Raw genomic sequence first — 26,741 nt, forward strand, 5'->3', positions numbered from 1 at the left:
TTTTTTTAACGTGGTTTTTTTTTAGTCATCCCTGTCGGGGCCCCGTCTAAACTGTTCGAATTGGGCCCCGCACTTCCTAAAGCCGGCCCTGACTGTGAGCTAGGTAGCTTGATGAGTGTTAGCTAGGGTAACAGGGCTGAGTACGTACCTGCGGGTTTCAGGAGTGTTTGTACACAGCATGGCTAAGACATGCTGCTGCTGCTCTTGATGCTGCAGCTACGCTACTTATTTGTACTTGTGTGTTAGCTTTGGCAAGTATTGGGAAATCACACCCCTACCTTGTAGGGGAGATGTAGCCTCTGATAACACCCCCTTTTTAAATACAGTTTCTTCCCCTTTAGCTATGTGCCTAGGCTGACAAGGTTAGCCATGTGGTCAGCTCCTAGTACAAAACGGAGTCTGTCGGACCCGGACCGAGACCCATCCTGTTATGGCACAGATGGATAGAAAGACAGTGAGTCTTCCTCATCGGAGTCTGCAAAACCTACTTCAGTTTTAAATGCTGTGATAGAGGGAGACACAAATGGACACTTGGTTTAAAAAAAAAAATCAAAAGGTTCATTTAATTCCAAATTTAATACTTAATTCAAAAAGTTGGCAATGACAATCTTATGCAAAGACTAGCTTTTTTTGGAGAAGGCATTGTGGTAAATAGCAGCCTTACCCTAGAAGCCCTGCTGTAACTAGTAACAGACATTAATCTCTCTGATTATAGAATTCCTAAGCTCCATGTCCACCAATTTATTTTGTTTCTATATTTGCTCTCAGCTGCAGCTAAGAATTGAAAAGTATCAATCCTGGAGCCAATAAACTCAGCACAGACCCTGAGGAACTTAACTCAGTGTCCAGAGGCTGTGTGTTTGAGTGGTTACAGAGAAGGGTTACACAGTTTAGCATAGAGATAGTAATAAAAGTTGTATAAAAATGGCCAAGAAATTGCTTGTGTATGATACATTATCAAATCAGTTTATTTAGGGGACAATAATATGTGTGGATTCATCCACGTAGTCTTCATCACATTGCTTTAAAATCAGTTTGCTTAAATTCTCTACTTTCTGAAATGCCAAGAAGTATCCTCGCATTAGTGAAGATTCAAATTTGAATGCTTGTGTGTCTGTTGGTGAAACTGACTTTTGGATGAAGATGATGTCACTGCTGTTTTCCAGAATTTCTCTGGGAACTTCTTCTTCCTGAAATGAAGGAAATATGCAGAGTAACTACCAGTGCAAAAACTTGACACTTATCTGTAGTTTTCACATCTCTTAACTCAAGAACAGTTTATCATGTTCTAGCAGCGGGTTTCTCATAACAAATGTTTTGGTTGCCTCAGAGTGCGACCACCAACTCTTGCTGGTGGCTGCTCTGACAATTTTTCCAAGCTGGAGCACCACTGCCGCAAGGCTGAAGCCCAGAGCTGGTCCCACGGGCTGGAGCTGGGGAGGGCTGAAGTCCAGAGCCCACCACGGGAGTGGGGATGGGGAGGCTTAAACACAGAGTCCCGGGGCTGAAGCCCACTCCTGGAGCCCTGGCGAGCTGAAGCCCGAAACCCTTCTGCCCCGGGGAAGGTGGGTTGGGAACTCACCAGGTGCCTACGGTGTTGAAGGTTCCTCCCTCACCGAGCACACACCACGGCCCCATGTGCCTGAAGATGTGCTGCCTGGAGTCCCCAGGAGGCTGTGCTGTGCATGGCCCCAATCCCCTGCTGGTGGTGCCAGCAAACATCAAGGCAGCGCATCTAAGAGCAACAGCTGGAAGCTACAGGGAGGGGCTGCTGCATGCCCCCACATCCCCATCTCCGCCTGTACACGGAGACTTTGGCAAACCAGTAAAGTGATTAAAACCACTATGGCTTATTGTTAAAGACAGCCTAGTCCGCAAGCTGTAAATTGGCCATTCAGCAGTCTCAGCTTGACCAAGGCAGGAGGGAAGGGGGTTTTGGGTGCCTCAGAAAGGGCAGTTTGACCCTGCATCCTTCCTGATAAAAATTGTGTTAAAGTTGCTGATACATGCATTTGAAAAGAGCAGGAATGTCTATGGGATCTCAAGGCTGCAGGCTCTGGAAAAACCCACACCTGGTTAATCAATAATCAGAAGGAGCCTCTTGCTTGCCCATTGGAACTGTTTGCTTGACAAGTTTTCTTTAAGGGACAAGTCATTCTATTACTAATGTATGCATAAGGGGGAAAAGCTTGAGATGGGGGACTCTTCGGGACTGGTCTCTCCCTCTGGATGCATCTTGTGTTCCCCACCTGCAGATGGGCTGCCACTGTGCCACTCAAGAGCCACACTCTGCTTTGGTAATTATCAAGGGTTGGGGGTGTTTTACTAATCTTGTTGCGGACGTGTGTAAGTGCTTGAGCCTAAATAAAGGTTAGCTTTAAGTGAAAGCACTCTTGTGTTGCCCTGTTTCAGCCATCTATCGGCCGGACGGCCGTGTCTCCCCTGATTTATTTCCTGACACCTCCTCGCACAGAGTAAAAGTTACCAAGAGCTTTGGGTTGAAAGAACCCCGGGTAACACACCCAGGAGGCTGTTGTGGCCACAGAAAAATCCCCTAGTGGCCACATTTGAGAAATGCTATCTAGCATGTTTTATTTTTTTTTTCTTAATTTGGGTTCCTGATGTAACTGTTGAGTTAAGGCAAACACTGGACACAGAGGGAGTTACTTACCCTAAATCGAACAGTCTTTTCCCCACCTTCATGTGTGCAGTACATACAGTAAGTCTTGTTTTCTACCAGGATGCTGAATGCCACGGACATCCCCTCCTCAAACCTGTTGTCTTCGTAATAGTGGATGGTGAAGTGCACTCCGCATCCTAAACACAAAGTACTTACTATTAGGAGCCTGTGCGGAAAGAGTTTGCAAACGGCTATTTAAAAACAGATGTAAAGGGGTTCCAACAGTTTTATTATCCAGGCAACTTACTACTCCACCACAAGCAGCCTCTGTCCATGGCCCTCCTTACAGTTGAATGGAGCTGGGATTTGTTTTGTGTACTGTCCTGTGGCTGCTGATGACAAATATTCAATTGGACTTCTGTGGGCAAAACAGTTAAGGGCTAGAGAGTGTGATGTCAGTGTGCAAATCCCTTGGAGCACATGCATAAGGTGAGGGTTGCATTTCCTTCTCATGTTGGATGTAAATAGGATCTGAAAATCTGGCACTGAATAAATAACTGAAAAAAGTGGGGATATGTAGAGATGGTGCTGATCCACACCAAAAGAGACTGACTAATTGTTCTTAGTGCCAGATACATTGCCTTGCATGTTCAATATAAAATGATGCTTCTCACTGACACTTAATACAAAATGGGGATTCAGAACTTTGCTTGCGACAGAGGTCCACCCAGCTTGGTGGCTTTAGAAATCTTTGCAGCACCTTCCTAGTCCCTGGGCTTCGTTTCAGGCTGTAGAGCCACATGCCTCTTTCATGGGTGTGGTTCAGGACAATGTCAGGGGGGTCGGAGGAATTCCCTGATCTTCTGTCTGCCCACAGCTAGAACTTCTGATCTTTGGCTTCTGCTGTGATGTGAAGCTGTACTCAGATTGGCTGACCCCCAAAATGTGCAAAATCTTTTCTGGAGGGGATTGATGTCTTTTATGTGAGCTTAGCTCTATTCTTAGCTGGCATTAAGGACAAACTACAATTACTAGAACCTGTTGCTAAACTCAGGTCTATCTGAGGTAATCCAAGAGCTACATGGGGCAAAAGCGTACCTGGAATGAAGAGCTAGGGCAATGGTTATAGGACATGTAGAAGCCAAAAGTATCATACCAGGTGTCATCTCTTGATCTGTCATAGGCTCAAATACACTCATGACAGCATTCTCTGGTCCTGGCCGTACCATGAGTACCTGATTAGATATGTTTCGAAAGATCTGGTGCTGTAGAGCGTAGTTTGCCTTCTTCCAGTAGTCGCACTCCAGACCTTTTAATATATACATTAATCAGACAGTCACAACTAACTCCACTCTTCCCAGAAACAACTAGGGACTTTGGCATAGTCCAAAGAGTGACAGAAAGCCCCTTTAGCCTGTCTCCTGACCTAGTTCCACACAAAATGGTTGGTGGTGCCCACCTTATAACTTTTAGCTGAGTGGTTCGAGCACTCAGCTGGGATGTGGGAGGTTCAGTTCCCCCCTCCCTGACAGAGGGGAAGAAAGGATTTGAACAGGGGTATCCCACCTCTCAGGAGGATGTGCTAACCACTGAAGAATGGGATATTCATTCTGATGTGGGGTTCCCTCCATCTCTCCTGTTGAAGCTGTTCCATCATGGATAAATAATGAAAGAGTGATTGGAGCAGGTGGACTGGCCCCGGGGCTTCTGCCCCTCAGGGGGGTGTCCAAAGAGCTGGGCGCTAGACTCATTCTCTTGCTCTCTGGCCAAATGACTCTTTCATTATAGAAATTATAGAGTGGGCAGAGGCAGCACCGTCACCGCCTCCTCCTCCCTTGGATTTTGAATGGGGCCGATTCAGTAGGTGTGCTCAGAGGGCGTCAGCTGGCTTGGGCCTCTTGGGTGAGGCATTCAGCCACCTATCGTCTCCCAGTTTGTGAATCACTCCGGGGCTTAGGTGGGAGGTAGGTGTCTGGACGCCTAGTGTGAGGCAGCAGTGTGGGCCCTAGAGGCAGAAACTTAGGCATCTAGGGAACCTTCTACTCTGAAAAACTTAGGCACCAAGTGAGTTTAGGTGCTTACTGGGTTTGGTGGATCACAGCAGGGTAAGTTGATGAGTGGATTCCATCTTTATTCCCGTCCCCAAACTGCCCACCAACCAGTTTGTGCTCAGGGAGCAGCCTCCATGTGATAGACTGAAGAGTCCTGCTCTCCATGTTCTGTCATTGGAAGATGGCTCAGGATGTGCATTTGCTCTTCCAGTTTAGACTTCCGAAGAGACGGCTAAATACAGGTAAGGACAGTGGGTGGAGTACCCTATAGGTGGCCTTTCCCCAATCCTCACAGCCACCTGGGTGCCAGGTGAGCTGCTCCAGCTGCAGAACATCTTTGACTTGGCGTCACTTAATGAACTCAGGAAGGAGGGAGTTTTTCCCATGCCCACCATTTGTGTGTTAAGGTCACTACCAAACACTGATGAACACCACGTTGGGGGGGAGATTAGCCAACCGTGTTGGGAATGGCAAGCAGCTCAGCGCTAGTGGAGTACAGTCATAAATGTCGAGCAAATTTCAATTTTACCTTCATCATCTGTGTTCCACGTGAGCGACGAAAGGGGAGAAGAGAAACAACTGTTAGACTGTATACAAACAACAGATCATTTTCTAACCAGTTTCATTCCCCAGTGTCAGTTGGAAAGCCCACCTCCGCCACAACCATCACCCCTTCCCATTATCCTTTCTCTGGAGATGTCGTATAAGCAGCAAGTGGCCCATCAACCGAGGTACTGAGTCTGCAGTGCTCCAGATCGATGCTTATGAGGATACTGAAGTGAAATCAGAACAACAATGATTTAAAAACAATTCAGCATTTTAATAGCTGAAATTATAGAGGGCGCAAGCCAGGTCTACACAACAGACTGTATCAAAATAACGACATCGCTCAGGGATGTGGATGAACTATGCCGATGGGAGAAGCCCTCCTGTCAGTGTAGTAATGGCTTCATTAAAGCCCTAAAGAGGTGCAGCTGCACCGGAACAGCTGCGCTGTAGCACTGTATGTGAAAACAAGCCCTTAGACTGTTCACTTGAATCTCCAGAAACAGGTTTGGCTCCATTAACTTCTTAAAGAGCATGCTGGGAAGGCTGGCTCAGAGACCCAGAACCCTGTCCAAGCAGAAAGCCTAGCTTCACCTGCCAAATTGTCATTCGCCAAGCTGTAGGGATCAGCATTGCTCTGAAGGTTATGGAGAAGCAAAGTGGGAGGCTACAGAAGTACATAAGTCAACCCGAGCAATGGATTGAATTGCCTGGCAAGTGCTGGTCAGCTGTACAGAAATCCCAAAATGCACACCCCATCCAGATATAAAAGACAAGAGTTACCTGCAAAATAGAGGTCAGAATCTTGCCCAAATGTCACTGCAAACACGCGGATCTCTTCACAGCTCATCTTCACTCTGAACAGATCGAAGGGAAAGGGTTCAGAGATGGGAACAATATGTCTCACCCTCCAGATCTAGAGGGCTAACTTGGGCCAGTTCTCTGCTCTCAGCTGGTGCACAGTAATGCCCACAACAGGGCTGGGAGGGAGACGGAAGTGTTTCACTACACATCAGTGGGAGGGCTGACGTTACCACTTAGTACAGGGGAGAGGGCAGACTGATTTTTATTTTATTTTACTTTTTGTAGTGCCTGCCATAGACTCTTGAGTATCTGTTTCTCCATTACCTTGTACCTTGTGTCATTTAAACCAGTGTATACTGGATGTAAAATACTAGAATTATGGGTTGATTCTGTTTTACACTTTTTCACTCTTGTGGGGTAAATGAGGTCACAAGATGTAGGACAACAAAGACTAAGGCCTGGAGTGCTTTATGCTAATTAAACAATAGTTCATACAAATTTGTAAATGTCACCCACTTAATGAATTGCTCATAAGAAACCTAAAATGGTGATAGCTCAGCAAAATGCCATGTCACCATTTAATCTTCCCTACTGCGCCTGCAAAAAGTTACGTTATCTTGTGTGCATTTGGTTTACTCTTTCCAATTTGGGATCCTATGGGATCTTAGTGTGACCTATAAAGTTTTAGGGACTGGGCTAGTGCAGTGCTCCCAGCAGGGAAGGGGGATGTAATTTATTTTGCAGTGGCAGAGATTTGCTCATGGGCAGGTTTTTAACCATATTTTTAGTCCAAGTTGAATTCTGGCTCTGTGACCTTGATGCGACCTCTTTAAAGAGAGCCAGCAGACATCTAGAAGAGGAGGCTAAAATGTTTCACCCAGAGAATAACAAACTTTATTTACCAAAAGACTTACATCTTCAAACCTGGAGATTATCTCCACAAACCTGCTTGTAGTTCCGCCCCCCTGCCTTCATGGCTAACTTGAAACTACGGAGGTGTGCTTAGATCGTTCATGTTCTTACAGGTTCATGCTGTGCAACAGCCTCTTCAAGTGACGTATGGTGGTCAGATGAGTAGACTTTGCCCCCTCCTACCTAAAGGCAAGGTGAGCTAGAGCTGCTGCTGACGCATGTGCCCAGACCAGTAATGGCCATAAAACTGCCAGGCCTGTTCAGTTTACATACAGCTACCCACCCTCTTTTGTTTTGTTTGACATCAGATTTTATAGGTTGATTTGAGGAGACTCTGTGCAGGTCACAAACATCCCTGTCTTCAGTGCTAGGAGCATGTCAGGAAAGGCATATGGGATGTGGTCATCTGTCTTGCCTGGGATTTGACCCATGAGTTTCAGGATTCCAGATCAGCAATTCCATTGCTGTTAGTACTATTAGTTGTCAATGGTGGCAACCCAAATACTCTGGTGACCAGAAGAGAGAGACCAATACACATAGGCGCGTATGCATGGGCACATTTCTTGGTTGCACAGTGCAGTACACCAGGTCTGGCAAGAGGCTGGGATATTATAGAAGAGCTTTTAAAAGCTAAAGTGCCCCCCAAAAAATAAACTATTGTACAGTTTAAGAAGTGATCTGCTAATTTATAGCAAAAGTTGGCATTAAAACTCTTGCCCATTAGAGTACTGCTACATTTAACCTTTTCCTGCTTGCTCTCCTGCTAATCCAGCAGTGACTAAACTCTACCAGAAGAGTCTCAGGGGTAGCCGTGTTAGTCTGGATCTGTAAAAAGCAACTGAGAGTCCTGTGGCACCTTTACGACTAACAGATATATTGGAGCATAAGCTTTCGTGGGTGGAAATTTCCATTACATTGCATTTGACGAAGTGGGCATTCACCCACGAAAGCTTATGCTCCAATACATCTGTTAGTCTTAAAGGTGCCACAGGACCCTCTGTTGCTTTCTACCAGAAGAGTGAGTTTCAGACACGCCCAGTTTCAGATGTCCTTAATGAAATCTCTAGTGTTTGTTCTTCCTCTTGGCAATTGAGATTGCTGTTCCTATTGCTTGAGACTCCTCACGTAAGTAAATATATCGAAAACTAGGTAGATCCGATCCCCAAATCACCATGAACTGTAGGGTGACAGACATCCTCAATGGGATCTCTTCACTAGATGGTTAACTGTCTAGCTAACTAACTAGAAACAAGACACAATCTTCTGTAATGGATTGCCAATAAGTGTCTACAAACAAATCAATTACTAAATTATAGTTCCCAAAAGGTCATATTCCCCTCTCCAGTGTCAGAGGTGTTGGTCACACTTTAATCACAGTGAGTAGTAAGCATATAAGGAGGGTAAGAACTAGCTTCTTAGCTCTCTGGCTATATTGCTGTAGAAGTAAACCCACAATCTGTCATCTCCAAGATGAGGTACCTAACTATGTATTGTTATATGCTGAATTCTTTACAGGTATATGCAATTTTTCACATTGTACATAACTTTCTCTGAAATGTTTGTTCTATAAAAATGTACTAATCATTTCCCTCTTCCTGTTAACACTAATGATGTGAGATGGCTCTAGTTTGTTTGTTGGGGAATGCTGTAGTAACACCCAACTCATGCATGCTTCCAAAAGTATATCTCATAATCTAACTTGCTTTCACTGAGGTTTCAGATGGAGTTAACTAATTCTCCACTCATGGGCAAACTACAACTTGGTATAAGTGTTAGAAGGATTTTCTATGAGAAGTGCTCAGCTAACTTGATATGGCTGTAGGAAAGGTTTCAGGGTAGCAGCCGTGTTAGTCTGTATCCCCAAAAAGAACAGGTGTACTTGTGGTACCTTAAAAAGAACAGGAGTACTTGTGTCTCTAAGTTAGTCTCTAAGGTGCCACAAGTACTCCTGTTCTTTTTGCGGATACAGACTAACACGGCTGCTACTTTGTAACCTGTGGTACCTTAGAGACTAACAAATTTATTTGAGCATAAGCTTTGGTGGGCTACAGCCCACTTCATCGGATGCATAAAATGGAACATATAGTAAGAAGATATATATACATACAGAGAACATGAAAAGGTGGAAGTTGCCATACCAACTCTAAGGGGCTAATTCATTAAGATGAGCTATTATCAGCAGGAGGGAAAAAATTATTGTAGTGATAATCAAGATGTCCCATTTCAGACAGCTGACAAAAAGGTGTGAGTTGAAAAAAAGGAGTTGAAGTGGGCCTGATTTCATGAATACTCCCTGTAAGGGAACTTTCTTTCCAAGATGCCAGCTAGGTTGGTAAATTTGCACAGAGTGGGGCTTCCACGGGGATATAGGTTTGTATTCTGTACCCCCACTTTTCACCATCACTGATTGAAAAGAGGATATGTGCAAGAAGGAGATACCAACACTTTTCTTCCTCTGTGCCCCAGTTATAAGTGGTGCAGTGAAGGATGCATATGGTGGGTGTCAAATAATTTGCCTAAATGGAGAATTATTTCAGGGTGGTTTGAGAGACTGCAGATCGATGGGTATTCTCTCTAGATGAGGAGCAGTAGGCAGTTATGAGTTTTCCCTGAACGTATTATTTCCTTCTGAAATAGGCTTGTTTATTCCTCTTACTTTTTTTTCTATATCTTCCATTTTACTCTTACTTGGCTTTTATATCCTGAGTGTTTAGAAATTGCCTTTTTTGATTACTTTTAATAATACTTTGTAAAGGGATTATAACCAAATGGTTTATATCCTAATATTGAACTGTCCTCAACTTGCTGCTTTTACCTCTAACACAGACAAAAGAGGAAAACAAATTGGCACCCAGAGTAACTATACAAAGAAATGGGGGAGTTTGATGGTAGAATAAATCTAAATGCCTTTCTGGGGAACACCAATCCCTCATTATGGCTAGCCTTGAATAGCAGCCCACTCTGACAATGAGTTTTCAACTCAGGTAGGAAGAGATAAAGTCTAGCCCAAAGCACTGTGGATTTACTGGGATTTTGGATTCCGTGCCGCTTTGCCATAGGGAAACCTCCATCTGCATCCTTAATAGCTCTGCTAACCATTAAAGATACTGCAAACTATACACAGCACAGGTTACCTCACATGGTTTAAAACCCTCCCTGCTTGTTACTTTCCATTTTTCTCATCTTTGTGAAACACAAACGTGCTCTTTGGTCTGTATTCTGAACTATATTTTGGAATTAACTGTACTTGGTTGCTTTATTTAAATTACAGAAGTAAAACCCTTCTGAAAACTGACTCAGGCAACAGCGAGGTCTATTTTCTTGGCTTTGTGAAATGCTGCAAGACATTTCATCACTGGTCTGACACAGGCCTTTCTGTAAACGGGTGAGAGCATGAGCAAAACTGTAGGTTAACAAAGCTGCCCTGCAGGTTTGATACTTCAGAGGTGACACACCTGGCACCTCCAAATTGAGATGCCTTTCCACTAAACCACAGTAATGTTTCCTTGGTAAATCTAATCATACCAGCAAACACCGGATCTGGAGACGGAAAGTGCTTTTGTGTGTGGTTAATTCATTATTTGTATGTGTAAGGTGGCCACTATTTGCAACTGTAAGTCTAATTGCTGGGGTCAATGCCTATAGGAAGGGACTCTAGATAATACTTGGTCCTGCCTCAGTGCAGGAGACTGGATTATATGACCTATGCATGTCCCTTCCAGTCCCATATTTCTATGATTCAATATTTTATGAGCATCCTTTATTATTCAAATCTAAATAAATAAAGCACACAGAATTTATTTTAAAAGTCAGCTAATTAGGGGCATCTTTTTAAGGGTGAGAAATTCTACACAAATTAGATTCAAACTGAAGCTTTTTCCACATTGCTCTCGTATTATTAAATGTCACTCTCTTACATGGAACTAACCATCCTCAGATGCTAGACTGCCACATTTCCTGCCAACTTCCTCCAAAACCACAGCATCATTACTGGCAGATGAACCAAATGCTGCAATTGTACAGCGATTAGTCTTTTATTAAAATACACATTAACCTTACTTCTCTTGTGAACAGCTCCGAGCACATGGAGTGGCCTCCTTCAAACCTATTCCACGCAGCCAGGACTTTATCTGCCTCCCGACCCTACTCACCATAACAATGCAGACTGACGTTACTAATAAACCTGGGCATATTTGTTAAATGCTTAAGTGAAGGCTCCATGAGGAGGACAGCATTTGCCTCTTAGGCTTGGTCTACACTACCCCCCCCAATTCGAACTAAGGTACACAACTTCAGCTACGTGAATAACGTAGCTGAAGTCGAAGTACCTTAGTTCGAACTTACCTTGGTCCACACGCGGCAGGCAGGCTCCCCCGTCGACTCCGCGGTACTCCTCTCGCCGAGCTGGAGTACCGCAGTCGACGGCGAGCACTTCCGGGTTCGACTTATCGCGTCCAGACTAGACGCGATAAGTCGAACCCAGAACTTCGATTTCCAGCCGTCGAACTACCTGGTAAGTGTAGCCAAGGCCTTACTGTATAAGCCAGGGACGGCCAAACTGCTGCTCTTTTACAGTTGAAGTGCGGCTCGTGGAGCCCCCCAGGCATCCCCCATTCTCCGCCTACCGGATGGGGGATAGAGCTAGGGGCTTCTGCCCTGGCTGCAGCATGGTGGTGGGGCTAGGGGCTTGTGCCAGAGCGAGGATGGTTGCCTGTTGAGAGTGGGTGGGCACAATTTAAAGGTTCCCCCCCCCCAAAAACAGCTTGAGTTATGCCCCTCCCAGGTACACCCTCCCTCTTACCCTCAGCGGTTCTCCCTGCAGCTCCGAGCTGTTTGCTGCTGCTTCTCCCCACAGCCTAGCTTGCCAGCTCCCGCAGCTGCTGTGCAGGGAGGGGGCCTGAAAATCCTGGCAAAAATCTGGGGGGAGAGCATATGGTCCTATGTCTTCTTTCCCTTTCCCCCGGTCACCTCAGGCTTCTGCCCAGCAGGGAAGGGGATGTCAAGGTTCAGCCTTGCAGGGCACTCCTGCCAGGGCTCGGGGCTTCAGCAGGAGCAGGACTGAAGCCCCAAGTCCAGACAGACACCTCCTGTTGGACCACAGCCCCAAGATCCCCTCCCTGCAGGGCTGAAGCCCTCAGCCCCGCTACCCTAGCAGTCGCGCCCCGTTCTTGAACTTCTGAAGATTGTCATATGCAGCTTGGAGAGTCAATAAGTTTGGCCACCCCTGGTATAAGCAAACATTTATTTTGCAACGTTTTTTTACACTAAAAAAAACCCCACAAAACAAAACAAACAAAAAACCCTTCTACAAAAGGTGACTGAACCAATGTAAACCTCAAATCAAACCCCCTCAGCTTTAGAGGAATGGGGTGTTGTGCTGGGCTTATTGCTATAGGAGTCCCTTTAGGCATGTACTTGGGAGGCTCTGCTGTGAAAGCAAAATCATCTCCATCTCACTTTTGCTTATGATCTGTGTAGTTTGTCAATGTGTGTGACTCCAAGATTTACAGAGAGGAATTGGTTCTCGATTCCAAACCTGAGGTTGTTGCCCTAATCTGTGTGGCTTTTGTGGGCTCTACACTTCCTGAGAGCTTCATCTTGAGATGTTCTTACATGTCTAGAGCGCCTTTCATTCTAAAGTGAACTGATAGACAAACTCCACCCTCCCCAGAGCTTCTGGGCAGAGACCCTGCCCCAGCGAGCCCCATGCAAGCCCCAGTGCAGTAGGTCAGTAACTCAGGACAAGAAGAACAGGAGTACTTGTGGCACCTTAGAGACTAACACATTTATTAGTGCATAAGCTTTCCTGGGGTTCCATTCTATGCATCCGAAGAAGTGGGTTGTAGCCCACGAAAGCTTATGCTCTAATAAATGTGTTAGTCTCTAAGGTGCCACAAGTACTCCTGTTCTTTTTGCGGATACAGACTAACACCGCTGCTACTCTGAAATCAGGACAGGAAGTGCACAACTCTTCATCCGTTTCAAGGTTTCCCCTGTGCGGACTGTGGGAGTCAGAATCAAAGCAGTAGGGGATCGCTGGTCAGGGCCAGAGTTTTCTCACTGGAAGTCTCTATCTGGGCCCTTCTACGCTGATATCTCAGTGCCCAAAAGAGCTCTCGCCCCCATCCTGCTCTTTAATAAAACGTATTAGCCTCCCCCATGAACTGGATCGGTAGGTTTTCAACCGTTTTTCATCGGCAGACCCCTAAACAATTTCGAACAGAGGTGTGGACCCCTTTGGGAATCGGTTGTCTGGATATATAGCTCAATTCACTTTTCAGCCTGCCTTTTCCCAGACAGGTTCGAAGGGAGGTGTTTTAAAAGCGAAGGTCGATGTTGGGGGAAGAAGGGCGAGGCTGCTCCCGGCACTAGCCGGCTGCTGGCTTGCTGAAGATGCAGCCTCCCTCCCCCCCGCCAGCTGAGCAGCGGTATGAGGGCAGAGCGAGCCCGGGCTGGGTTTCGGGAGCAGCACACGCAGAAGCGGCGAGGCTGGGTGGAAGCCCGGCCGATGGGCTGGGCGGTCTCCCCGGGGCACGGCACGGGGCGGAAGGGAGGCCCCTGGCCGCCGATGGTCGCCTCTCCCAGCCCCCGGGGCTCCTCCCCAGTGCCCCAGCCTAGAGGCACCCGCGCAGGGAGCATCTCTCCCTGGAAGAGCCAGAGAGGGGCGCTGGGAGACCGGCCGGACCACTGGCTCCCGATCCCCCCAGGTGCCAGCTTGGCGCCCCCCACCCCCGAGGCCGGGCAGCGGTCCCTACCTGCCTCCTGCAGCCGAGTCCGGAGCGCAATGCTCAGCGAGAGGCGGGGAGGGAAGGGCAGCCCGGCTGGAGGCGGGGAGAGCGGAGCGCACGCTGACTGCTCGCGGGGCGGGGGCGGGGGCTGCCCGTCGTGTTCAGCCCCCTCGCCCTGCAGAGCCCCTGACTTGCCCTTGGGTTATTTAGCCGCAGCGATGCTCCAAGCCAGTCTCACCCTTTGCTCCCCTGCCCTGTTTCTACTGCTAGGGAGCTGCATTTCTCTATCCTAACGCGCTTTGCAAACCAGACCCAGGAACCGCTTCACCCAGGATTGAAATGCAGCCTCCTCTGGGGTGGAACACAGCAGCTGACAGCTCAAAGCGACACAGGGAGTGGAGTAATCCCCATCCAATTGGAGCGTCAGAGGGAATGAATGAAATCACCCAAATCAGAAGTGAGCCAGGACACCAGAAGTAACATCTTAACAGTTGCTTTCTCCTGTACCAGGGGCACTTTAATGACCATACATCTTCCGGACTTTGGTTTTCTATATTGTCCAAAAGAAGGCACTTCCGACAAGCAGCTTGCCCCAGCATCATGCTGAGGCATTGGTTAGATGTTGAGGCGTGCTCCTTCAACATCAATGATAGGGCTTTATATCTGGTGACCTGAGTTGTTGCATTTTACTCTGGATTCTTATAATATTGCTATGAGAATAATCAAGCCAACTAGACAATCTGAAGTGTAGATCAGGATGTTCCCAATAGGTCTGTATACACACAGGCCCAGAACACTTCCCCTTCTGTCACCACAATCCAGAAACAAAATATATCAGTCTGTGCAAAGACAGTGCAGGAGCTTTCAGAGTGGGACCTGCCAGCACATGCAATGCTGGGACCTTGATGTCATCCCAGCAGAAGGCACATCCTGTTTTCTTACCCAACTTGTTACAATCAGCTGTCTTGCACTGTAAGTGATGTCACAGATGGAAGTTGCAGTTTTGAAACAGATGTCAGAAATAGCGTCCCTGCATACTCCCCTCCCCCCCCAGCTTGTGTGAAACATCCCATAAGTGTCTCTCCCTTGCACTGGGAAGGGGCCACTTTAGGTGTGAATATTCAATCTTTGGGTTGTAATGAAATTGCCAAGAAATATAACAATTGTGAGAATGTTTCTTTAGTCCAGTAGGATGGAGGAATGAGATCACCAAGTCATTTTCCATGTCACCAAACATCCCCCAGATGACATCATGTTTCTGTTTTATAGTGACCCAGGAACGACAAAGAAATAAAAACCTCTGTGTCCCATTACCAGTCCTCCAAAACCTTCCAGTCCCACAATGTGATGCTAATTAGTTCAACAGTCCTTCAGGGACTGTCTTTTATGTTTGTACACCATGTAGCACAATGGGACCCTGATCTTGGCACTACTGTAATACAAATAATAATAGTAATGAATAATAACCATCCCATGTTTTGCTATCCTTTTTATAATCCCAATAGCAAAACACCAAGGGAGTGACTGTCCCGCCCACCCGCTAACTTTGACAAACTCAAGGTTTATGACTAGGCTAATAAATATCCTTATACTGTGGTTAGGAGGCAATTATTGCTTGATTAAAGAGCTTTTGTTACAAAACCTGTATTGCTGGGGTTTGGTGCATTTTGGCTGTGGGGATTGGTGCATTTTGGTCCCTCCTGTCTTTGCCTGTGGCACACAATAGTGTAGTCTGCTTAGGGCTGTAATAGTCTGGTTTAATTCTGGTTGTTGGGTGTACTGTGTGGCTGTTGTTGGTGGCCTGTGATGTACAGAAGGTCAGACTAGATGATCTGGTGATCCTTTCTGGCCTTAAACTCTATGACTAGGAAAAGGCTGGGGAGATCAGCCAAATATTGTAGAGGCCAAAATATGTGAACATGAAGCATTACAGTAAAGGAGAGTTGTGGGGAGGGATTTGAAGGAGGATAATGAGTTAGCTTTGTGGAAGTTTATGGTGAGTTTCTCCAAAACTTAGGGGGCATCATGGGAGAAAGCACAAAGATGCTTGTTCGAAAATTTAACAAATAGACAATGGAGGCTGACATCCTGGGCCAATCAGAGGCGAGAATTGACTTTTTGATGCTGAATGAAAGATGAGAGGTAGGGTGGGGATAGGTCGTTAAAGAGCTTGCAAGTGAAGACAAGTAGTTTATGTTTGATATGATAGAGAAAAGGATGCATATAGTTTGGACAGAAGAAGACAACTCTGAAGTAGAGAGGATGATTCACATAGAGATGGTAGTTTAATTTGCGTTTGTGGATGAGATTACCCAGAGATAAGGTGGAGAGGGAGAAGCGAAGGGGACCAAGGACAGAGCCCTATGGAATCCCTACAACAAGCTGGAGGAGGAATGAGGAGGCTCCTCCAAAGGACACCTTGAGTGATTAGAAATGTAGGAGGGGAACCAGGAGAGGACGGAATAATGGAAACCAAAGGAGGACAAACAAGATTGCAAGAAGAGCATGGTTGACTGTGTTGAAGGTAACTGACAGGTCCAGGGGGAAGAGGATGAAGTACTGGTTCGGCGATTTGACTAAGAAGAGGTTACTGGAGACTTTGGTGAGAGCGGTTTCGGTTGAACATAAGGGGTGGAAACAGATTGGAGAGGGCCTCTGATGGAAGTGGTGGAGATTAATTCCAGACAGCAATTGTAAACTATGTGTTCAATTAATTGAGAGATGAAGTTAGATGGGGTGGTAGTTGGATAGATAAGTGGGGTCAAGTGTTTGTTTGTTTTTAAGATGGGAGAGATTAAAGCAGGTCTTTCAATCAACTGATGTTTGCCCCCCCCCAGCCAGTGTTGGGGTAGCTAGCTTTCTCCCAAAAATCTCTTTTTTAAGAACCCCCAAAGGGAGTGATGGCTGGAATAGCCCAACATCTCATTATGCTGTCCACCAATTACAGTTTCTGACACATCAATGTTGGTCCATTGATACCTAGTTCCATACTCTTCTTGGTTACCAGGCATGATCTTAACACAGACTTTGAGTTATAACTGTAAGCCTTTTTGTTTTGACTAATTCAGTCTTTCGATCTCACTTTTGCACCTTTTCCCATAAACATGTATTATTACAGGTTATTGTGACACTTTATAACATTTCACTGTCTTCTCACAGTTGAGGGTAAATTTGTAGCAATTATTACAACATCTGTTGGACCATCTCAGACATTAGTATTCATAACATAAAACTAACTCTCCAATAAGAGCAGTTGACTAATTCCTGACAATTTCACTACAGTTCACAGTTGCAGTACATTGAATGTGAGCCATAATTTTTAGGGAAGTATTTAGTTCTTCTTCTGTCTTATAAGCAGTTTCATTTCTTGTCTGGATTGTTTACTTTTTCCTCCAAGAAACAAAGAAAAATCAAAAGTGATCCATACTGTATCTTTGGTTGGTCTAATGTTTCTTCTTTTCTATACCTTATCAATTTAGGGTTTAGGAAAAGAACTTTTAAATGCTGTTTAGTATTTGTGTTTTTAGTTAATAACATTCATTTATTTTCTTGAAAAAACAACATACAATAAAACAAGGTGTAGTTAAAGACTGGCTTGAAAGCTGTCTAATTTTTGAATGAGATGCTGTAATCTATTATAAGTCATTAATCCATGGCCATATTTATCTGATTAGATTGATCCAGGTTTCCAGTTTGACTTTGCATTTTCAGCCCAAGGTGTTCTAGCAATAAGAAATTTATGATTTTCAGAGTTCTTGCACATTCCAGAAGACAAATTTAATCCAGATTCTGTTTCCACAACACACCTTCACCACCAGTGAAGGTACTTGTTATAAATGCATAAAATAGATGTCACTTTTTCTTTTTTATATTTATTACATTTTCTATTTACTATCTAATTTTAGAAATGACGTCATATAACTATGGTGAAAAACTTAATTGGCCTCTCAGAGTTGGTAAGACAACTCCCACCTGTTCATGCTCTCTGTATGTGTGTATATATATCTCCTCAATATATGTTCCATTCTATATGCATCCGAAGAAGTGGGCTGTAGTCCACGAAAGCTTATGCTCTAATAAATTTGTTAGTCTCTAAGGTGCCACAAGTACTCCTGTTCTTTTTAAGACTCCTATGTATCACTTAAAATTCTTTCTCTTGAAATCACTACATATTCTTACTAGTACTGTTTCCCATTCATCAGTCTCCAAGTTATTGGCTACATTCTTGTTTCCACATGAGGAAGATTGCTTCTGCGCTATAGAGCGGCATGGTGTAAGAGCCTGAATAGAACAGAGAATGCTCTGAATGTTTTAATCAGAATTAAAGTTTCTGAAACAGGTCTCCAGTCTCTTTTGTTTTCATGTATGGTTACATGTGTGCAGATGGAGAGGTGGCTTAAAGTGACACTCAGCCTTCCATACTGGGATCCCACATTAAATGTTGGTACCTGTAGGATAAATATGAAATTAAAGAATTAGAGTTAGCATAAGTTTGGTTAAGGAAATATATGCATTGTAAAGAAAGCCCTGACGAGCAAGTAGAAGATCTTGAAAAGAATAAGTTATAAGGCCAGAAGGAATGAAGATGGGAGGTCTGGTTCAAAGAATAACTAATAAGATATGGGGACATTTCTAAAAAACCAGTAGGGGTGACTGCAAGTAGTTTTAAATAAGACAAATGGGATCTGTCTTAAAAGAAGCCTGCCTTCCTATTCCACATACACACATTATGTGTGATCTTAACAGTAAACCCAGGTGCAGTGGAAAAACTGTTGATCAGCAAGAAGAAATAAGGATGAAAGGCCTTGGGGAGAAAGGAGGTTGTAACTCTTATTTGGATTCAGACTGAAAATGAGGTTAAATTGTCTCAACTCTTTTTTTAGCTGAAGTCTGTAATTGTAAGTGACATAATTTGTTAAAAGGTATAAAAAGAGGTATGAATTTGAGGGCTCTTTGTGGGACCCTACCTAATCATTCTGGAGCACACCAAAATGAGACAGTTTCCCCTAGGTCTGGCCTATTTGTCAGCGTACAGATCACATGCTTAAGAATACTTTGTTACTGTATTGCTTATTTTTAGGCAGTCAGGCATGTTTAGAGCAATTGTATAAAATACTATTTGGACCTTATAAAGGAATTTATGATTAAATCAGTGTCTGGTGGGTCTCCCATATTAATATGAAAAAAATATAATATTATTAATAGTTCCAACAGCAACCCTCTTCCGTAAGTTCTGGGACCTCGTTGCCATCTGGCTATCAAGAAAGAGAAGGTGATTACGACCTTCTGGCACCCAGTCGTGTGGGGGGGGGATTGTTGTGTATAGGTGTGAGACTGTGTAGATGTGGGGGGAGACTGTGTATAGGTGGTGTGTAGCCACCAGGTTAAGAACCTGTGCTCTAAGCATCAGCTTGGAATATCTAGATCTCCTCAGAGGGTCTGATTCTCAGCAGGGCTAACCTCATTTCTCCATTATTTCTTTATTTATTTTCGTGAGGGAGAGAAACTGAGTCTTGTGCCATTTAGTGTGTGTCTTTTGGACAATGCAGAGGGGAAACAGAGGTGCAGGATGCTCGGTGTGGATATTAAAGATTCTGTGGCCCACTGCATAAGACTATCCTTGCCCAAAACAACTCTCTCCACTGTGTGGCAGGTGTTAGTCACTGCTGTGTGCCAGACTGCCCTTCAGTGTGTGTGTGGGCAGGGGAGTTGAGTGTGTATGTGGGTTTGTGAATGTGGGTGTGTGTACGTACAGAGTGTGTGAATGTGGGTATGGTGGGGTGTAGGTGTGTTGTAGGTGTTAATGTGTTGGGGGACATGTGTGTGTGAGTGTCAATGTGTGTATAGCTGGGGGGTTGTGGTGTGTGGCCACTGTTGGAAGACAGGATACTGGGCTAAATGGACCCTTGGTCTGACCCAATTATGACTGTTCTTTTGTTCTTATTAAGTGTGGGTGTGGGGTTGTGCTGTGTGGAATGAGTGAGTGTGTGGGGAGATTGAGGTGCATAGGTGTGGGAGGTTGTGATATGTGGAGGTGAGAGTGTGTGGGGAGTTTGTGGGGGTGTTGTGTGTGTGTGGAATGAGTGTAGGGGAGGTTATGGTTTGTGTGTGGGTGTGTGATGGTGGCAGACCAAGTACCAGCTCTGGCCAAGGCCTAGGCATGAGCTGAGAACTGACAAACTCACAGGTGGAAGCCAGGATAATTCACTTGTGTATTAGTGTAGATCAGAGTGATTGTTAAATATACAAGAATGTTTTTGGTATTTAACCTTAATGAAAATGAATGGGATGTTGCATGCATTGTTTTTACTTCTCTGTATTGTGGTAGAATGTAATAGCAAACATTTACATTGTATAGATCCCTATAACTAAATAACCCATCAAACAAGAAAGAAACCTTGTGTAATGCAAATAAAGAACCTTAACATGAAAGTGCCAGTTTTTGTGTATTTGAAGGGAAGTGGTAATTGTGTGTGATGAGTAGAGATCAAAGATTCTAAATGCATTCCTCTCTCTCTCTGCCCACAAAAAATATCCCAGTGGGTAGTGACCCTGTCATCTTGTTTCTGGGAGAAGAAGCTATAAGTATGGACACAAGGAAGAATTCTTCATCTCTGTACTGTTTGGATTCAAATGGGGCAGAATAACTGAATGGGTGTGCGTGTGAGGTGTAGGGGTGTGTGTGTGTGTGAGGTTTGTGGGGTATAGGACTGTGCGTGTGTGTGAGGTTTGTGAGGTCTGTGGGGTGTGTGTGTGAGGTGTAGGAGTGTGTGTGTGTGAGGTTTGTGGGGTTTAGGGGTGTGCGTGTGAGGTATAGGGGTGTGTGTGTGTGAGGTTTGTGGGGTTTAGGGGTGTGCGTTTGAGGTGTAGGGGTGTGTGTGTGAGGTTTCTGGGGTTTAGGGGTGTGCGTGTGAGGTGTAGGGGTGTGTGTGTGTGAGGTTTGTGAGGTTTAGGGGTGTGTGCGTGTGAGGTCTGTGGGGTGTGTGTGTGAGGTGTAGGAGTGTGTGTGTGTGAGGTTTGTGGGGTGTAGGGGTGTGTGTGTGGTTTGAGGGGTGTAGGGGTGTGTGTGTGAGGTTTGTGGGGTTTAAGGGTGTGTGTGAGGTTTGAGGGGTGTAGGACTGTGTGTGTGTGAGGTTTGTGATGTTTAGGGGTGTGTGCGTGTGAGGTCTGTGGGGTGTGTGTGTGAGGTGTAGGAGTGTGTGTGTGTGAGGTTTGTTGGGTGTAGGGGTGTGTGTGTGGTTTGAGGGGTGTAGGTGTGTGTGTGTGTGAGGTTTGTTGGGTGTAGGGGTGTGTGTGTGGTTTGAGAGGTGTAGGGGTGTGTGTGTGTGAGGTTTGTTGGGTGTAGGGGTGTGTGTGTGAGGTTTGTGGGGTATAAGACTGTGTGTGTGTGTGTGTGTGAGGTTTGTGGGGTGTAGGGGTGGGTGTGTGAGGTTTGTAGGGTATAGGGCTGTGTGTGTGTGAGGTTTGTGGGGTTTAGGGGTGTGTGTGAGAGGTGTAGGGGTGTGTGTGTGAGGTTTGTGGGGTGTAGGGGTGTGTGTGGAGGGTGTAGGGGTGTGTGTGTGTGAGGTCTGTGGGGTGTACTGTAGGGGTGTGTGTGTGAGGTTTGTGGAGTATAAGGCTGTGTGTGTGTGAGGTTTGTGGGGTGTAGGTGTGTATGTGAGGTTTGTGGGGTGTAGAGGTGTGTGTGTGAGGTGTAGGGGTGTGTGTGTGAGGTTTGTGGGGTTTAGGGGTGTGTGTGTGTGAGGTGTAGGGGTGTGTGTGTGAGGTTTGTGGGGTATAGGGGGGTGTGTGCATGTCATTCCGGCTCCCCGCGAACCCCGCCTCCCGAGCGCCCAGCCCAACGCGGCTGCTAGGGCTCGGTCAGTGCCCGGCTGCCCCCTGGCGGCGGGAGCGGGTAACTCCACCGCTGACTAGGCAGCGCTCGACCTGGGGGGGCTGCTGAGCTTCTGTGCGAAGTGCAGACCCTCCCCTCCCCGACCCCGGCGCCCGCGCGCTGAACCGTTAACGGCCGCTTCAGGCGCGAGTCTCCCCCCCCCCCCCCCCGTCCTCAGGGCGGGGCGCGTGCAGCTTGTTGGGGAGGGGGCAGCTTGGTGGGAGGTGTGTGCAAGGGGGGGGCTGCTGCGGAGGGAGGGTCCCCTTCCTAGTGCTATGGGGGTAGGTTATAGGTGTTAATGGGGGGACACAAAAATGTACAGGATATCATTTGAGTGGTTATTGCAGGAGGTAGAGCTGTGGGGGTGAAAGGGGTGTATGTGGGGGTGCACTTTGTGGTGTATGGGGGGTCACTAGGAGCTGCATACCAAGGCCTCCAGGAAGTGGAGCTGCAGGGGTGTGGTGGGGTAGAAAGGGTGTGTGTGTGAGGGGGGTGCAGCCGGGTGTTTGTGGGGATTATTAGGATCTGGGTGGGCACTGCTTTCCCTAAAGAGGGGTAATCCCCTCCGAGATGGGGCAGTGAGGGGCGTTGGGACCCACCACAAATCCAGTTCACACCTGTTGCTGCCCATAGGCCGCACAGTCAAGGTAGAGGCTTGCTAGAAGGGGCTTGGAGTGAATAACAACAATCATTTGCCCCTTCCCAGCGCCTTTGTCCAAAGAGCTCACAAAACTTTGCTGGCACTAACTTGTTCAGTCTCACAGGTGCCTGTACGCTGGGTGGGTGAGTGCCATTCCCATTCGACGTAGAGGGAAGGGCCCCACAGTGAGGGAAGCTGAAGATAGAACCAAGGAGTCCAGTCTGTCCGTTTTCCCCAGCGCTAACCACCGGACCACTCTTCCAGAGCCAAGAAGAGAGCCCGGGAGTCCTAATGCTTGGCCCTGGCTTTCACCACAAGACCAGGCTGCCTTTCCTGCAGCCTAGAGAGTTCTGCTTTGACTGCTGGCTGAAAGGATCACTATGGCCTTCTCAGACTCTGCCATGCTTTAAACAGTAATGTTTTTCACTGGTAGTTGCTGGTTCTGGTACAAATAGCTCCATAGCCAGTATGGTGTCCATCCAAGTGCCGTTCACGACATCTGAGCTTGAGTATGGAATTGTACTCATGCTGTCTGAATTACTGTATGTAGACTGGCAGATTGTGGCAGACAATCATTGTGACATTGTTTCTTCAGTTCCTACTTTATCCAGTTGTGTTTCTCTTGCCACCCTTTACTTGGGGCTTTAGCTTCACCTTTCATAAAGTGAGAATCTATGAAGATCACATTATGCTGAAAATTCATGTTATAGTCTTTTATTTTTCCGTTACACGAGATAAAAATATGTACTCATCAAATGTGACATTACATTTTTTGTTAGGTAACAATGACAAGTAACACAGTAAAAGCTGATGAAAATAGAAGTAAGCGTAGAAAGGAGATGGAGGTGAGTGGTTTTCTTTGACTTTGGTGGGGGAGAGAAATGGACAGGGGAATCCTTCTAGGGATGAGGGAAGCTCAGTTAAAATGCCCATTCAGTCTGTGCTCTCTTCACTGAGACTGCCATGGATAACTGTCTAATAGGAACAGGGTTCAGACCACCATCTCACTCCATGTAAACTACAGAAGAGTTGTATGGTTTTCCTGAGTGCATTAGGAGATCACAGAATAAAGCTTTTGCTTTTCACGACAAACAAAATTTGACTTACATACAGCTGCACTTCTCTGTAGGGCTTATCCTGATTGAAAGCAAAACTTTAGGTTGCATAGAATCAGTTTGTCTATTGAACCACTCAAATATCTCAACTCAGTATTGAAAACAGATTTTAATTTCATCCATCCCCATGAATCAGCTTACTTTCTAGCAGGTGGAAATTTGAAATTTCATTGTTACCTCTTATTCTGACTGGAATAATAGTGCCAGGAATTCAAGTGCCGTCTTGAACATGGTAAACTTTATTATCTTTCTGAGCTACTGATAATGCTAGTTTTTTTAACTACTCAAGTACTCAGGGAAGACAGGACCAGTCTGTACAGTTAGGTCCCTTTTGTGTTTTTTCATTTCATTGTGTGTTAACATAGCATTTTGCAGCACAGCTAATGTGTCACATGCTGGGCCTGTCCAAAACTCAAAACTGTTGGCATTGTGGGAAAAACTGTGCAGCTATCTCATACTGCCTCATCTGTTGGTGCTCAGAGCAGAAGATTGTTGCTTTTTTCCTATGGGTGCAGTGCACTTTAGAGTCTGCTTTGGCAAGATACTAGGGAGGTAAAATTGACTAGCTGGTTTATGAGGTCTTGTTTATACAGCAGAACCATATTATAACCTGATAATCACATTACCTGTTCACATTCAGGATGGAGGCATAGTATACTCACATGGTTAAGAACACAAGCTACATGTGAAGTCAGCAATACTATAACCTTAATTTAAAATAAAATCCAAAATGCAGGTCCAAACTGCAAAGTTTCAAATTCCTAAGAACCTGTACTAGCATGCATTTTTTCCCATGTGTTTTGTTACTAGAATGAAGCTTCAGAAAGTCCTCAGTTGTCCTCCCTGGAAAGACCAGACTTGGCTCTTTCTGAAAGCTTACAGTCACTTTACAAACCTGAAGCACTGGAAAAGGTTTTAAATGGTGATGTATTAAAAATATTCAGATTACTCAGACATATAAATGTTGACATGAACCACTCAATTCAAGCTTTTGAAATAAAATAAATATTTGTATTAACAGATATGAACAAAGAAATTAATAACCTGTTGTCAAAATATGCCCATATTTTAAGGCAAGTCAGCTTTAAACTTTTTATACAATTTTTATATTCTTAAAATAACCTGGGATAATTCTTGTTTCTTAGAATATTTTTAGTCTAACTACTTGCCAACCTTGAGATGTGGATAGGATGCAATGTGGTTTGATGGGCTAATGCTTTTCACTGCATGGGGTGTAATTCTCCCCTTGATGCAAGCTCATAGTTCTGCGTAGTATTAGAATATTGCCAGATTGATCACAAAACTTTATTTTTAACTTCAGAACAAAATACAAAATCCATCTTTTTGCCCTAGCCTTCCTACATGCTGACACTGGAATACAAATACACACAGTTCTTTTTATTGAAAAAACAAAATAAAAAAACCTGCCAGGACAGGAAGACAGAAATATTGTTAGTGGTTTTTTTTAACTGATGGAAGGCACTTGGATACTACACCGATGAGTGCTAATATAAATACCTAGATGATTGATACATAAAGGTGGGATATGGTGTGGTGGAGTATCTGCAATGTCAAGAAACTGCAGAAGGAAAAGATTAACCCTAAATCCTGAAATAACAAACTCCTTTATTTAGTCTGTGAAACTGAAGAGTTAATTTAGTCATATATTCCATTGACTGATAGACAACAGATTTATAAGCAAAGCATTAAAGCAATTCCAAATATCAGTAGTAGTTGAGAATGTTAATATTTTTAAGTATTTAGTTTAACATTAGGTTTTTTTCCAATTAAGTGAGAGAGCGGCAATGGATGCTTCTTATGTACAAGAGCTTGAAGGAATCTTGAAAGAAGCGAGGATCATAGAAAATCACTTGAAGCAGAAAAGAGAGAGTCTGAGACACAGATTCACAGTCATTGCAAACACCCTGCAAAGCTAAAATTGATTTTGTATGGCAAATAAGCTGAAATGTAGGGCACAGAGTGTTGGTCATGTATGGTGTTGTATACTAGAACATACGCTTTAAGGGAAGATGCAGGGTTTCATTCATATTTAGCTTTCTGTATGTATCTTTAACAGTTCAAGCAATTTTTAACACTTTTGGAAGCAGCATACTTTATTGAAATATAGCAAAAGAAATCAAAACAAAGACAACAGACAGTAATCAGTGCAGTGGTAATTAGTGATACAAAACACTGATCTCCATGATAAAATCCGTGCCTTTAAGGGGTTTTAAAAATCAAGTCACAAGTTTGTCATCTTTACTGACTTGCTTATGCTGAACCCTGAGTTCCCTTCCGTTGAGCATGTTGAAGAGATGGGAAGAACAAAATAAAGGGAGCCTTGAGATCCTAGGGCTTGGCGCTATCACAGGAGAACAGAAACGGGGAGGATTTTTACTAAAATATAGGATTTTATCAAACATTGTCATGAGTAAATTTCCCCCCCAGAACTTATGTGACATCCCTTATCAAACTTGGCTAACAGTATAAATGAAAATAGCCTTTAAATTGTTTTTCCACTTACTGATTTTCTGTTATTGTTTGTTTCTATACTGCGATTTGATTCTACAAACAATTCTTACTAGAATAAATATATTTTTTTTTTTGGTCTCAGAACATAGAGAGAGGAAGGAAGCTTTGAAATGAGGGAGCTATCAAGGATCTTATTCCATGAAGAGTGTAAAAATAGCTTTTGGCAAGATTTATTTGAAAATACACTTTAGTTCTTCTATTGATTTTAAACGAATCATAGGGTAACAGTAGTTTGGGTCACATTGCCAAATCCCCAGGCAATATGTTGAAAATTAACCCCATACTATGTCAGTATTGTGTGGCGTATATACAATTTACTTAATACTTAAGTAGTATCTGAACAATTTTTCTTCACTGTCTATTGACTGAGTTCAAACTGTGATGCATAAAATGTACAGGATATCATTTGTGCAGTTTGCCAGACTAATGTAATAAAGAGAACCACTAGAAAGTCCTGTAGGATGATGCCTAAATATCTTTTAAAATTTGAACCTTAGTCTATTCTTTGCATCCATTTTATAAGAATATTACGTTAGCTTAACAATTTTACCTCTTCCCTTTTAAAATAAATTATTATATTGCTGTTAAGGGGTACTGTAAAAGGTTAACTTGGGAGAATGGGAGAGGTATGTATAAGACAACTAGAGTTTGTAGAATGTCATGGTAGCTGCAGTCATAACCTTCATAAACTTAAATTTACAGATGGCATCACTGTTAACATGTTAATATTTAACTACCATGGATTGTATGTTTTTCTTGCCAGACCCTCCACCTTAACTTCGATAAAATCAAAATGTGAAGACACTGGAAGATATTATCAACCTTAATTTAGAAATAATACCAACTAATATAATATTTTTGATTACTACTCTAAAATGTTTATCTTAGACTAAGAATTTGACTCTTTCTTAAAAAAAAAA

At 44.4% G+C, this 26,741-nt stretch overlaps 3 protein-coding genes across 3 annotated transcripts in view; 2 read left to right on the plus strand and 1 right to left on the minus strand.

Moving 5' to 3' along the window:
• Positions 1 to 26,741, plus strand: part of BCO2 (beta-carotene oxygenase 2) — a 115,375-nt gene that overhangs the window by 15,897 nt on the left and 72,737 nt on the right. The gene's annotated exons all lie outside the window — the stretch shown is intronic.
• On the minus strand, positions 558 to 14,001 carry LOC128823399 (interleukin-18-like). The gene is given in 6 exon segments (XM_054005650.1): positions 558 to 1,190; positions 2,672 to 2,817; positions 3,777 to 3,929; positions 5,992 to 6,074; positions 13,689 to 13,821; positions 13,824 to 14,001. Coding segments are annotated over 6 exon segments (852 nt in total). The 5' UTR covers positions 13,942 to 14,001; the 3' UTR covers positions 558 to 971.
• On the plus strand, positions 16,213 to 25,732 carry TEX12 (testis expressed 12). The gene is given in 8 exon segments (XM_054005554.1): positions 16,213 to 16,263; positions 21,889 to 21,939; positions 21,941 to 22,015; positions 22,200 to 22,208; positions 22,954 to 23,019; positions 24,100 to 24,211; positions 24,311 to 24,362; positions 25,082 to 25,732. Coding segments are annotated over 8 exon segments (561 nt in total). The 3' UTR covers positions 25,227 to 25,732.

Source organism: Malaclemys terrapin, chromosome 15 (genome assembly GCF_027887155.1).
Source record: "Malaclemys terrapin pileata isolate rMalTer1 chromosome 15, rMalTer1.hap1, whole genome shotgun sequence".
Lineage (NCBI taxonomy): Eukaryota > Metazoa > Chordata > Testudines > Emydidae > Malaclemys > Malaclemys terrapin.